The sequence below is a fragment of the Athene cunicularia genome, assembly GCF_003259725.1.
Source record: "Athene cunicularia isolate RWA chromosome 23 unlocalized genomic scaffold, athCun1 chr23_part1, whole genome shotgun sequence".
Lineage (NCBI taxonomy): Eukaryota > Metazoa > Chordata > Aves > Strigiformes > Strigidae > Athene > Athene cunicularia.
In genome coordinates, this window is record NW_020799130.1 from 5569083 (window position 1) to 5583529 (window position 14447).

The window sequence follows — 14447 nt, forward strand, 5'->3', positions numbered from 1 at the left end:
GACTTTGCAGCCTGTAGAAGATATTTCACCTACTTCAGTAGATTTACAATTTTGACTCCTGGGATTTTAGCTCCTTAAGTCACAGATGAGACCAGAGTTATACGCAGGATAAAAATAGAAAGCAGTAATTAATACCCATTCTCGGTGAGCCTGGCTCTTCTAGTGTCTCTTGACATGTTGCGCTGCTGCAATTTCATTTCCTTTTCCTAAGAAATAGATGAATTAATATCTCTGTACATGAGCAAGAAAATAAAACAAAGATGTTTGCTTCCTTCCCTGGCATGCTGTTCCCCTTGGGGTACAGTGAGTTTCTGTGAGCTCTCTTTTCCCGTGCAGCCCTGTTGCCTTGGCAGGCTGCTGCTGGTCTGGGGGAGACCGGGCAGCCGAAGTAATGGCACAGCCTCTCCCTTTGCTCTCCCAGACATCACTCTTTCCCTCAATCAGGGGCTGGATTACCTCTGCCTCCATGCTCCGAGCAGCAAAGACCAACTCCTCTTTGGCTCTAGCAGGGTTAAATCCACGTTTTTGTGCCTTTGCTCAGTACTGTGGGGGTTCAGTGGGTTTTTTTGGTTTTGTTTCTTTTGCAGATGGGGCAGATCAGTAGGAATTTTTTCCTCATCTGTCCTCTGCATGAGAATCAGCTGCTGGGAGTGTTGGAGGGAGGAGGTTGACTCTGAATCTGGCTGTACTGCTTGGCAGGGGAGACCCTGAGTTTTGTCACTCTAAGGAGATAATTACTAAAGGTATACCTTGTTTTCTCTGAGAAAACAGGTTTAGGAGGGCAGAGAGAGTTGTATGTGGCAGGTCTGGGAAGGTTGGCTCTATGGATGTCAGCGACAAGGTTTTGAGCACACATCTATGAAGAATTCACCCTTGAGTGTCACTTGAGTCACAGCCCCCCCCCCCAGTGTTGCTCACCAGTAAGGATGTGACTGTGTTGGTGCTGGACCCCGGGAAATTAAGAAGTACCTAACTCCAGAGAAGGTCAGTACTTTGTGCTGGTTAAGGGAACAGAGTACCTTACTCACTGTAAGTAACATGCTTAATGGTTGCTTTGATGCCATGTGAGGCTGAAGGATGAAAGTTTTCATCCTGTGTGTTTTCCCAAGGGTTATGGCTAAGCATTCCATTTAATTCTTAGGATCAGCTATAGAAGGAAAACAGAAGACAGGAAAATGCAATTCTAGGTGTATGTAACCATCACCATTCCCCACGTCTCTAGTATTTTAGCTCATTAGAGAGTGGTGATTTGTCCCTTACCTTTTCTTCAGGGCTGGTTTGCTCTTGTCTGCTCCCTGAGCTCTCATCTCCCTTTCTTGCCATTTCAGTGGAAACACCTTGCCCTGTGTGTCTCTCACTGGGGAGCATCCTCCTCCCTCCTGCTGGAGTGCTTGCAAGATACAGGGTAATGTAAAGGATCGGGTCATCTCCTTCCCCTCTCTTTTCTAGGCTTTCCTCATTTACATTTCTGTTGTGTCCCTTAATTATCATCCCTTTGGTTTATTTATTCCCCCTCAAGCTGCTTTCTCCTGCTTGTGTTCTCCTGAGAATGTTATGCTGAAACTTTATCAAATTTATGTTACTAGAAACAGTTAATGCAAAGTCTTCTTTCAGGAATTCTGACATCCAGCTTGCAGCATTGTTGCACGGTCTGCCGTGACATTTCCAATAGAGACACAACTGGAAGTCAGACCTTTCTTTCTGGGTTACCTCCCGTTTTCCCCTTGCTAGGGACATGGGTATATCTTGTCTTCCTGGACTTAAACTACATTCATTTCATCTATTAGCATTAAAAATCATGTCTATATTTATCCACCTGATACTTCCTTCCCATATCTCCCGTCCCAGAAAGAACTTAGTTTTTAATAAGATACAGTCCAGCAGGGAATAAGTATAAGGTTGATTAAACAGAGGGGGTTTTTGTAGAATATATGAACTGGGTGTTGAACAGAGACCTATGAAGAGTTTACATGTTGGGGCACTTTCCGTGGCCACATACATCGTGTGTGTAACTGCTGGTTGGAAAAGCAGTCATGATTTACTGTGGGAGGGGGGTGCTGTATTAGCCTGTCATGTAGCTGGGAGAGAAGGTTGTGCCTCTGTTACAGCCTGGTGATGATATGGAAACCATGCACTTTTTATTTTTATGTACTCCTGTTTAAATTCTTATTTAAGACTAAAGATTTAAAAGACTTTGAAACATCCTATTGTGTGCTTTTGTATGGGGTGACTTTGTAACACTCATGGTCAGAATCCCGTTTCAAGGTCTTCTGTAAGCCATCTGCTTTTGGATTTGGCATGTGGTTCAGTACAGATTAAAATAGCCATGTTGCTGCAAAATTTTCTTTACTGCCTGCATTAGTTTGGCTTTCCTGTTGAGCCTCCACAGGCTGGGTGCACCCTCACAGGAGACGGTGCTTTGCGTTGCACCCTGCTCTCAGTGTGTGCTTGTCCTCGGGTGGTGGGGGACGCATGGCCCAGCTCAGAGGTGTGTTGGGGTGCACCATATCTCTGTGCTCTTTCTGAAAGGAAACCTGGCTATGTGCAAAACTGGCCTGTGGCCTGGCCCCCAGCCACCAGGGTGTCAGGGTATGGTCAGAGTATGCTGAGGTCAGGACTACGCATGTATGATAAATTTTCTCCTCTACATCAAGGTGACCTCTGTGCATTGGGCATTGGGTACACTGCCAGGCCACTCTAGATAGCTTCCACTGCTGTAGCCCAAGCCATTCCTTTGCGTGAGTCCTGCCAACACTGAATAGTTACAGGGCAGATGGTTCAGTGGCAGAAACATCAACCTAGGGCACACAGATTCAATTCATTGCTTTGGCATGTTCTTCCCATACAGCACTTGGTAAGTCTATCAGTCCCTCAGTTTTTTACATGTAAAAGGTGCTTCACCTTCCCAAAAAGCCAGCCATATGTGTTGGTTTCAGTTACAGTGCATCTGGGAGAGCTCCACTGGAGGTATGGTGATAGTAGGGGTCAGAAATGTCTCTGCTTAATGCCCAGAAACAGAGACCTGCTGCTTTTCCCAAAGCTCCTTCAGAATATTTATGGTGAGCTGTGGTGGTTTCATTCCCATTGGGATGTGGTACATGGCCATTGCTCACCCAAGGGGAAACAACAGCAGTGCAAAACCTGAAAGTCAGTTCAGCAGCAAGACCAGTGATGATGGGATCCGCTGAAGTAATTCTAGAGCATAATGAAGCTTCCTTAACCCCAACTGTAGTGACAGGGATTGTTTTTGTATGATTAGCCTAAGCCTATGATACATCAGCCAGTCTCTGAGGTGGGCCATTCCCTGGCAATGGGGGGCAGCCCAGGTCTTTGCTCCAAGCCTTGAGTGCAGTACTGCCTTGGGGAGGAGCAACACGGGATCCTCTGCTAGATGTTTATCCCTGCCTGTGGCTGGGAGCTCGCTACTACATGATCTTTAAGGACCTTTCTAACCCAAACCATTCTATGTTACCCTGCATGGGGAGGCTTTAGGTTTGCAGTGTTTTCTTTCTATTTGTGTGGATATTTTTATGAAGCAAAGCAACATTGGTCTTAAAGAAAAGCTGTTCTGATTTTTTGACAATGTATGAATTCCTTACAACAGACAACCCTCACCTTTCTAAAGAGCTAGAGTGCTCATTCCCATCGCTACAGAAATGGCAGATATGGAGCAAGCTGGCTTTAACTCCCAGTTTATCAGTAGAAAAGTCTGTACTGAGACAATTCAACATGTTAAGGGGCTTCCTCTTAGAAGACTCAAACCAGACTCTCTCATGTGGCTTTTTTTTTTTTTGTTTTAATGCCCTTTCCTCTCTCCGTTTCTCTCAGCCTGGGTATCCTGTTCCTGGAGCATGCCAAACGTACTTTTTATTGCAACCTCTTGAGTCTTTATGGAGAGCAAGGTCTGCTCACAGTGATACATGGCAAGATGTTTCTATTTTGAGCCAAGGCCCATGCTGGGTTGTTTTTTTCTGAGAGAGAAGGAAACCTTTATTGGAATGCTGCAGAGTTTTGTTTCATTTCCTCCACAGTCATGAGAGGTGGTAACTGCTGCAGCCTCCCTTGCACTGGTGAGTGATTTCTTCCAGTGGTCCCTGGTTTTCACCCTCATCCTGAGCTGTTGGCTTTCCCTTGAGCTCAACTCAGCGGTGTCTGATGATCCAGCTGTCATTTGCTAGGAGGTTGGCTCATTTCCTCTCCCCTTCAACCTGAAGGTGTTCAAAAGGAAGTCATAAAGTCGATATTTTTGTTGTAAAGACATGAGTCTATCCAAGGTTTTTACATGGTTTTGTCTCTCTTAAAATATGTTCTCCCTTGAGACTTGGCTAAGGAAGTGTGTTGCTCATGATCACATCTTTGAGACACCTCAGTGTCTTAACATCTTTCACAAGAATGTGTTTCTGAGGAGCCAGTCATGAAGTCTGGAGTTTATCAGTCCACTTCTTACATGGTAGAAAGATAAAATTAGTTCCAGAGAGAGAGAGATGTTGGAAATTACACAAAATCCCTCTGGTAGAAAGAGGAGTAATGGTTTGCAGCCATCAGATATTTTAGATCACACAAGGGGATCAGTACTCCAGATGGAAATACCAACATTCATTGTTACAGTGTTTCTTAAAAAAATTTCCTGGTATGAGCATAAGGACCCTCGTAAGGAGGGGAGGTGCTTTCAGAGGTGCTGTAGCTTCATCAACTTTTGTTCAGAGCTGCCAAAACACATCTTTGCACAGACAAGGAGAAGTAAAACTCCAGTCTTGCCCAGGAGGACGATAACAGGGAGGTGGAAGGAAATAAACCTGTTGGTCAAGATAAATTCTGACTGATCTCTTTAGGCTTTGCAGGTACTTGCTCTTGAGAGTTTCCTTCAGATCCTATGTCAGCCTGTGTTTGTCATTTCATTTTAGTGCTCCTTGTTGGTTGTGGCTGGCTCTGAGGAAGTTGGTGTTCAGGGTGGTGCTGGGAGCTGTCTGCTGGTCATTGGCTTCTACCCAGAAGAGGGGTCAGTTAGCTGGCTCACCAGAGTACATTTTGAGGGGGAAAAAATATCATGATTTTAGACCAGCAAAAGTTACAGAGTCTGCAGGTCAGGCAGAAATCTGAGGAGCTAAGTCAGGTGCGAAAACCAGAAGAGGTAAGAAGTGTTTCAAACCATGTGCGAGCAGTCCTCTGATTTCTCAGGTAGGCTGAAAGTGCCTTTCTTTGTCCACCATAGATATTTAAAATGGAAAAAAAAAAAAAGATGTTAAATGAGCAGGCTGAAGTGGTTATGTACATCTGCCCATCATGTCTCTGTGCCTGGTTTTGTGACTGGGTCAGGATGCAGCTGGATGCTCCTGTGTAACCCGTGGTGCATGTGTATGGGCTTCCAGAACGGTGCTGAAGCAGGACCCGGTGCAGCCTGAGCCTCCAGTGGGAGGCTGGGATGGCAGCACCACCATCACCCCTGGCCAGCAGGAACTTAGAATGCTGCCCTCACATCTGCTGCAGGAATTTGTAAGGAATAACTCTTCATTATTGGAAACATTGATAGTGTTTGATGGAAAGATACCTGTGAAGGAATACTCAGTTGAAGCAGAGGTTATGTGGAAGGGATTTTTAATAGCTGGCCTGGTCATGGTGCTCAAGACCCATGCTTTTCTGGGGGGAAAAAAAAAAATCAGTGACTGCAGGCATTTTGCATTATGAGAAACCATCATTCTCTTGTCACTGTCCCACGGGATTTCCAAGAAGCGTCATTCTCACAGTCCTCTGGCAATATGCAGTTGGTTGGGTTTTTTTTTCACAGTCCTAATCTGTGGGGTATGTATCCGACCTAATAAAACCATTTTTCAGCTTCGCTGTTGGTAGTTTTCTCCCTCTTCTTTCTGAAAACATCTTGCCTGCTGGCAACCGCATTGTCCGAAGAGGTTTGAAGCTTGGCACGCTGTCAACAAAACTTCACTTACCCTTTCAATCAAACATGGTAGCGCTGTGAACTGACTTGGCCTCCATCCCAAGGTTCACCATAATCTTCCTCATATAATAGGAAGTCCAAACAACCCCAGGAAATAATTCAGATGCAAGTGGTGCCTTTAGTGGAATAAAGAATTGCTAGAAGAGACATTAAGAACCTCAGCTTTAACTCTTTTCATAATTATGCACTCTGAAGAAGCGGAGGCTTTGTAGATAAAGAGATTACATGCATCTTATGAAGTCTGTATAGATGTGACAGTATCTTCCACCCACATTTTCTCACTTTTTGTTTTACTGACATTGCAGTTGCAACATTTAGTGGAAGAATATTGCAGAGCAGGCTACCCTATAACCCTGAAGGTCCCTTCCAATCTGGCACAGGTAAATTGAATCATTCTTCCCTCAGGGATGATAAGGATGAGTTTTTGGAAGAGCCTGTTGATGAGAGCAGTGGGGGGGAGAATTTAATTAGATTAAGATGCATTTTGGTGATGTTTGTGCTGGGGGGGTGTGGTGTGGCTGCCGGGGAGAGCAGCACTATGAGCTGGGGGTGCCCTAGGATGCTCCTCCCAGCCCTGGCTGCCCCTGTGCTGCCTTTATTTTTTGAATAAGTAAAAGGAAAATACATCTGAGGTGTAAATTTCAGTGTAAACCAATGCAGGGGGTCACTGAGGCACTAACAAAACTGCATCTCAAGCTGATGTCCTGCCTCCAGCCATGACCCAGTGCTGGCAGCCTGGCAGGAGGGCGAGTGCTTGGCTTTTCCTTGCTAAAATGCAGTAACTAACCCGGTGATGTGGTGGGCAGGGTTCGGCTGGTCACCCCACCTTTTGGTCAGCTTTTGCCCGAGCTGTGAGAGCCAATGGCATGTGCATTTCATACTTGGATACAGTTATAAACACTGTTTTGCTTTTGAATGTCTTTGTCCTTTTTTAATGTTACTTTTTTACTTGTCTTGATAACATCCTCCATGAGGAAGTTGCATGTCTGTTAGTTTCCAATAAACAAAATTTCCTTCTCTCTGGTATATACTTGCCTTTTTTTAGTATTATAGGTTTGCCCTGTTACACGGTGGAAGGGATAATTTGGAATCCCCAGTTCATTCCCTTTATGTTATTCACTATTTTATATGCCTCTCCTGTGGTCTCTCTCCTTTTTATTACTAATCAGGTCTAGTCTTTTAAATCCTTCTTTGTGTGATAGTTTCATTTTACAAAAGCTGAACTAGTTTGTGTCAACTCAGCTGATGTGATCTTACTCCTATCAAAGGTGTTTAACAGCTGCAGTCCCATGTAATCATTGCAAGCTGAACTTAAATTGTGTCAAGCTCTGCACTGCTTTGCTATGGCAAGTGGGAATGTTTGTTGCAGCCGTCTTTAAATTTAAATTTGGATGTTTTAAATGAATTAAATATGAACATGAATAATGCAACTGGTAACCTAGCCTTTCTGCAATTAAATGCAAACTTTTTCATTTTGTTTCTATGCTTTCAGGTTTTGATATGCTGCAGTATTTGTACTGACTTTGCTGTCTTGTAGGAATGATGGGGAACTAGAGCCCATGACAGTTCAGTGGAGCCGTTGGCACTTTTGATATCTCGGTGAGTGGAAGTTGTTTGAAACTATGGGAAAGGCACTTTATCTGCTACAAAAGTCAGCAAATCCAGTGGCCATTTTAGATTTTAAGGTAGCATCCTGCTGAAGTGAATTTGCACATTGATCTGCCCTTTCAGGTTATAAATTCTGGAAACCAACACCACGTAAAACTGTGGTCCATGCTTGCAAGATTATCTTGATATCCACACGCATGAGAAATAGTGCTTTTGAAAGCTTAGCTCTGGTGTGCACTTTGTACAAGTGTCAGGTTCAGGAGATGGCATATCCCAGCATGTTCTGGGCTGTGCAAATCTCAAATGCTTCATTTGATGCAAAAGGAAGATTGTCCCCTTCACGTTATTGACCCAGCCGACAGGTTCTCATCAGGGGCACCTAAGGTCATTCAGGAAGATCTGTCTGTGTGGATAGCCCATTTTTCCCCTTTGGATACCAAACTGTAGCTTCTGCTATTTATTACTTTAAGACTTTTTTAGTCTTCAGTCCCTGAATGGTGTAAAGACCACATACATTCATACTGTGTCTCTCCCTGTCCTGCCATTCACTTTCTTCTCTCTAGACTGAAGTCTGTCTTCTTCACTGGGATGTTTCAGGCTTGCTTAAGCCTATGGGGTGATTCCGCTTGCCTTCAAACCAGTTGTCAGTGAAATAAAATTATAGGGTATTTCAGATTGGAAGGAACTTCTGGAGCTTGTCTGGTCCAGCCCACACGCAGAGCTGGGCTGGCTTTGAAGCCAGACTCAACTTCAAGGTTAGATCAGGCTGCTCAGGGTGACAGCTGGTGATGCTTGGAGTATCTCCAAGGATGGAGATTTTACAGCTTCTCTGGGCAACTATAGAATGAAATTACAGCCAGTGGGAGTTACCAGTTCCCAAGCCCACCTTATACCAGTTTCAGGAGGGCTGAGGCACATGGGCCGTGGATCCGTGGCTATAGAAGAGCAGACAGGGACTAGTCCCTGTCCCTGGGATGTAGTGAGGCTGATGGCTCACATCTGGCTGCTCAGGGCAAGCTGCTGCTGGGACAGGGAGGCTGAAGCCAGGCATTGTGGAGTTTGGCTCTAGCATTTATCTTCTTTGGGCATTAAGTGGCCCCGAGGCACGCTATTTATTTTGCTTTCTTTTTTTCATTTTTGTGTTACAAATTTGCAGGATGAAACCACGTGTTGCTGTCCTGTGGTGTGAGAGTGTACAGGGGAGCTGGGTAGTGCAAAGCTGCAGTGCAGGGCATTGAAGGGTGGCAGGAGTCACACTGGGGCCAGCTCATTTGGACAGTTTCTTGGAAGCATGTTTTGGAGCGTGCTGTCCCCAGGCTGGCACCTACGTGGCTCTCAGCAGAGTGGGAATGCCTGTGCAGCCTAAGACTTCTCCTCTGGGGAAGAGTAACCTTTTCATTTTTTTTAATAGGAGCAACATTTACAATGTCTTACTCTTTTCCACAACATCAGATCTTGTTGGAGTCCACTGCAGTGGTGGGTGAGGGCCGCCAGCAGCCCTGTGTGCTTTACAAGCAGTTAGGGTTACTCCCACTGCTATCTGCATGATGACAGAGGGTGCAGTACTTTCACCTCTCCTCCTGGGCCTCAGCTGTCCACAAATTGTATCTGAGCATCTCATACCTGGACACATATTCTTCCTCTAAATACTTCTGCAGGGAAGGTTTACACATCCCTGCTGGCTCTAGGGCTTTGAAGTGGTCAAGCTGAAGCTGTCTGAGTGGCACAGGAGGACCATGCCAGACACGTGAGATTTATGATTAGTGTTTAGGTACTTCAGGAAGTCCCACGTCCAGGGGAGCCGGGCAAACAGCAGAGGTTCAGAGCCAGAGATGGTGAATGCTTGTCTGGTGCCTTTATGTAACATCTTTCACCCTGGGTTTTATGGCTGGGGACTTTTCCTACCATGACTGCTCGCTTTTAATAAAAAGCTGAAGAAAATTATGAAAAGAAGCATTAAAAGTGGTAAATAAGCTTTCACATGTAGATTACCTTCTGCTATTGAAAGGAAAAGAAACTTTACTCCTTTCACATGTATGCACAAACAAACACACTATTTATGAGAGAGGCAGTAAGAGAGTACTGTGTACCTTTTGATTTGGACTCAAAACAACTAGGGGTATTTTTTTTTCCCCTTAATGTTTAATATTTCTTTAGTATTTGCCGTCTCAGAGTATTGCTCAGTGTTACAAGCATTGCGCATAAAAGCTGTAGTTTGTAGTCCTCTGACAGAAAATTAAACTCTATTTCTCTTAGGTTTGGAAAAAGGCTGGTGTTCAAAATCAAAACTTGTCGCCAAGTTGGATCTGTAAATAACCCTTTAAGCAGAAACTCAGCGTTGAGTCCTGAGACAGCTTCCTCTTACGTCCTCCAGCCTGACTGCCCCACTGTGAACAAAATGGAGTTATATTGACACAATTAATCTTTCATTAGTTAGTGTAGTGTCAAAAAATGCTTTTACCTGCTTTCCTAAGGGCTTGTTTGCAGCCCAGCCATTCATCTAGATACTGTCTGTCAGGGCTTGGCAAGGCTGGGTGCATGCAGTAGACACTGCCCTGTGAGCCTGGCTGTGCAGGAGCGTTGGTGTCTGTGTGTGTGTGTGTGTGTGTCCAGCACGCATCTCCCAAGAGCTCTGATTTTCAGTAACATTTGCTTATAACAAGAATGCAAACGCTTTTTCTTTTTGGGGACAGTCCAGCCAGTTTTCCTTCAACCAGGAGGAAAAAAAAAAAAAAAAAAAAAAAAAAAAAAAAAAGGCAGCGCAACTTGGATGCTCGTTGCAGTACTAATAGCAAAAATATTTCCTGGGTCATTGTCCAATTTCTCATCCTTATTACCCAGAACTGCTGCAAGCAATTTGAATTGCAAGTGGCGAGCTGGGGATTGCGGTACTGCTTTGCCAGAGTTAATGTTATGTTTCCATGTGTTTTCTTTCATAAATTTCAGCTCTGCCTCCCTTTGTTAGTGAGCAAGAGCAGCCCCCGCTTCCACACACGCGCGGGACCCGCTGCAGAGTTAGCACAGAGACTGGCATATGCTCCTCTCCCTTATTTATGCTGCTCCTGCTGCCATAAATTTGAAGTTGTCCACATATTGGAGAAAGACTTGTAGTTTCAGGGGGGTTGAAATGAATTGTCTGTGTTCAGTAGGAGATGTTCTGTGCAACCCAGGGTGAAAGAGCATCTATTTTCTCCTGCTGTGTGATTAGTTACTGTTGCAGATGACTGTGTGCTCCAGAATGGGGAATTTTCTCATGTTTATTTCTTTTGTCCTAGACATCTTCAGTTATCTAAAAGCAAGCCAGTCCCAGGATAAGGACAGCAGCAGGTGATATAATGCGGAAACCAGGCCCTCAAAAAGGTGAGCAGTGATGCTTGACACAGCCAAAGGCCCGGTAGTGAGCTGGTGTGGACCAAAAGGCCAAGGGCATCAGGAGGCTGGCGATGGGATGGGAGAGCGGGGGGATGTGCGGTTGCAGGCTCCAAAGAGCCGCTTGTTTGTCCAGCAGCGTGCAGAGAACACTTCACTGATCCACCCCCAAGACAGGAGGAGGACGAGTCCCTTGCCGGGTGCACCCCTGCAGCTTGTGGGGCACAGTGTCAGGCAGTGAGGGTGCTCCGCAGAGCCCGCGGCACGCACCATCTGCTCGTTCCCCCAGCGTGAGGCAAACTGCTTCTCCGCTGGCACAAGCCTCCCCCTTCTAATGAGGCGTGAAACCAAAGACCAGCCTACCTTGTGGAGATGAAATCTGTTACGGACACTTACCTTTCGCCGCCTGAGTGTCTCGTCCCGTTACACACAGTGGCAGCTACGTGCATGCTACCTGTGTCCTGCTTGCCCCAGCAGAAAGGGTGAAGTCAAACAGGCTGCCCGCAGCTGAGCTGCTCAGACTTCTTGTGCTTAACAAAATATTGATTTCCTTTAGTGTTATGCCATGCATGTGTGTTCGACTGGAGTGATCTCATCACATGTGCTTTGGAGGATGGGGGAAGGGAGAGCGTAGAGGATGAAGCATCCTCTGCAGTTCTTTGTTCACATCTGCTACACGCTCACAAGGTTTATTGCAGGAGATTTCTATGCTCGATTTCTCTCCTCCCTTTATTTTTTTTAAACGTCTCCTTTGCTTCTCTGGTGGTTCATCTTACAGAAGCATTATCCTCTTCCTAACACTACATGTCCTTTAATGAAGTGAAAATAAATGAAGGAAAGCAGGGAATGGGGAGAGCCTGCTGTGAGGCTGCTGGAGGGCTTGGTAATAAAAGAGGCAGGTTGATTAGTCAGCAGTGTGGCCATGGACAGGGCTGACTGAATTTAGCCTCGCACACAGCTTGTGCTCTCTGCCTTGTGGAGCAGGGTGCCTCCAGCCAGCGTGCCTGTGTGACCTGTGCTGTGAATGTCGTGCCGTAGGTTGCAGAAGCAACACCTGCATCCTGCACACGTGGGCTTCTGTCCTACTTACCTGCTTTTTTAATAATGCATTGAACTTTCCCTTTTTCTTTATTTGCCTGCAGAAATTCTTGTGTTTCTTTCCCTCTCTGCTGCCTTTTCAGCCTGCTTAATGAGGATTTTTGCATGTTAAAGGTTAAAAATAAAATGTAACTTCACCTGCAGAGTATGGCAAGAGGCTACTTTGAGTGCACGGATGCTATTAGAGTGCTATCCTGCAGCACTGAGAGGAGTCTTACCCACCCTGGGGGGCTTTTTTTGCTTCTGACTTAAATACTTTGTGTCCTTTATTTTTGCTTTCTTAAGGAGATAGCAGAATACTGTCCTTCATGGGAGTACATTTATAAGAAGGGTGTCCTTCCATCCTTTTCATTTGTGTCTCTCCAAGGAGGCTCTTTGTCTGGTCCGTGTCTAGTGACGCTGTGGGCATACTCCATATGGCCTTCGTGTTCATTTAAGGGATAAAACCTATATGCCATCCTATCCATTGTATTGAAAAGAACATGTCAGGAAGAAAAGATTGTAAAAATAATGGTCCAAAAGCAATTTCAGACATCTTAAGACCCACCAGGCCACTCTAGCAGCAGCTTATGGCCTGCTTCTTTCAGTTACCTGTCAGGAGATTTCAAATTTTTTCCTGTTTTCTTTTTTCTTTCTTTCACAAGTAACTGCTTTTCACGGGGGCAAGGCGTGTTTCATAGAGCACTACCAAATTATTGTTCATAATAGCCCTAAAAATGCTTTGTAAAATAAAGGAGCGGGGCTGCAGCAGCGCTCCCAGGGTGTGTGGGTCGGGCAGCAGTGGGTGCAGGAGCTCGCTCAGGGTGAGCTCTGCCGTGGCACACTGAGCTGGCATCCCTCCGTTGGGCTGGAGCCTGCTACAGGCAGGGATGGGCATCCCTCACTTCTTGCTCTGTGGCTTTTCAGAGCTGCTTTGGGAGCTATTTATGTTGCAACTCCGAGGCCCAAAGCTGTTGTGAGCGAAGACAACTCAGCTGAAATGCTCTTCAGAGCTGGTGCTATTTTGCTGTGCTCTCCCAGGAGCTGTGTGGGACACGTGGTGGTAACCTGGTGTTGTGCATGGAAAGGGCGGTTGTGCAGACTTTCGGAGAAGTCCTCTCCCCCTTGCCAGAGAGGGTCAAGGCTGTTTGTGTGAGGTCAACTGCAGCAACCTGGAGTTGATAAACAAGGAGTGATTCAGGCTCCACTTCTCAGCATACAAGATCCACGTGAGCTGGTTTTAGTGGCTTTAGCGTTTGCCCCTCTTGAGCCTTGCCACCTCTTCACGAAGTTAAAATGATGACGCTCTCACAGTCTGCTACTTTGTGTATTATTGCTTGTCATTGTGGGAGAAGACTGGTTGGTGAGGGCTAGGCAGAGACTAAGATGCAAATGCAGATACCTCATGTCAGGTCTTCTGTTGAGCTGTGTGGAGGAAGGGAGCACACTCCATAGATTCAGACAAATCATCCCTGTTACCTGGGGTCATGACAGGGAGATCACTCCTCTTCTCTGAAGTGCCTGTAAAGCAAGTGACATGAGCAGGTAATGTTGGAGAGTGCATTAGCTGCTTCTTTCACTGACACAAATGCTTTATTTCTTGTCTCAGCCATAGACTGGAAAGATGGTAAAAAGCACAAGTACGGCCGCCCGTCAGAGTCTCCCTCCCAGTACCAAGGTAAGAGACCTCCCTTGTCCTGCTCCCTCCTTTTTTTTTTTTTTAATTTCCCTAAAAGATTTTTATGTGTCTTGGATGTGGGAAACTGCAGCGTGCCAAATTAGTTTACAGATAAAAATTGCTTTTGGACAGTCCTCATGTGTTTAATTCTGACCATGGTCAGAAATGGCTGAGAAGACACCGGGGTAAGCACACAGCTGAGCCAGCTCATTTTTAAATCAGATGGGTTGAGCAGATCTTTTTCTTACTGTCCAGCCATGAGCACTGAGGGGTGACTGCACACATTTTCACATGCGTCCCAGGTGTAAGGAGCCTCTTACTCCTCCACAAGCTTTTTTTCCACATTCACAGCAATGGCTAGCTCAGTCCTCCCTGCTGCAGGAGAGATGTGGTGTGCCCTGCACTTCCTCCTCCCCAGCAGCAGGAGTTTGGCCCTTACCCCAGTAGAGGTGATGCCCACTGGCTCGGCCGAGCACAGTGTGAGGGCTGGTGGTAGCAGCCCAGGAGTTGGTCACTTCTCGCTCCCCTTGGAGATGGGGTGTCCCGTGCATGGGCACCTGCAGGTTGAGTTCATAAAACTGGCAGCTCCTGCTATTTCTCAGGGGATATGTGCAGATGACTTCCAACTTTAGGAAGTTTATGTAAGACTTGTATACTTTAGTGACAGATTTTTAGGGTCTGTATTTTACAGAGTATAAGAAGGTGATGTCCTTATGTTCTTCATGCACTTATATTAAGAAGGTGATGTCCATACTTCCCACT

The 14447-nt window shown here is 45.7% G+C and overlaps 1 protein-coding gene across 1 annotated transcript in view; it reads left to right on the forward strand.

Annotated features, from left to right (window-relative positions):
- The first annotated feature begins 6262 nt into the window (after positions 1-6262).
- SCMH1 (Scm polycomb group protein homolog 1) overlaps positions 6263-14447 on the forward strand; it is a 55325-nt gene continuing 47140 nt past the window's right edge. Inside the window, exons 1-4 of the mRNA XM_026863242.1 lie at positions 6263-6333; positions 7446-7552; positions 10837-10921; positions 13617-13685. Coding sequence (XP_026719043.1) covers positions 10897-10921; positions 13617-13685 — 94 coding nt within the window. The 5' untranslated portion in view covers positions 6263-6333; positions 7446-7552; positions 10837-10896. The remainder of the gene's footprint in view (positions 6334-7445; positions 7553-10836; positions 10922-13616; positions 13686-14447) is intronic.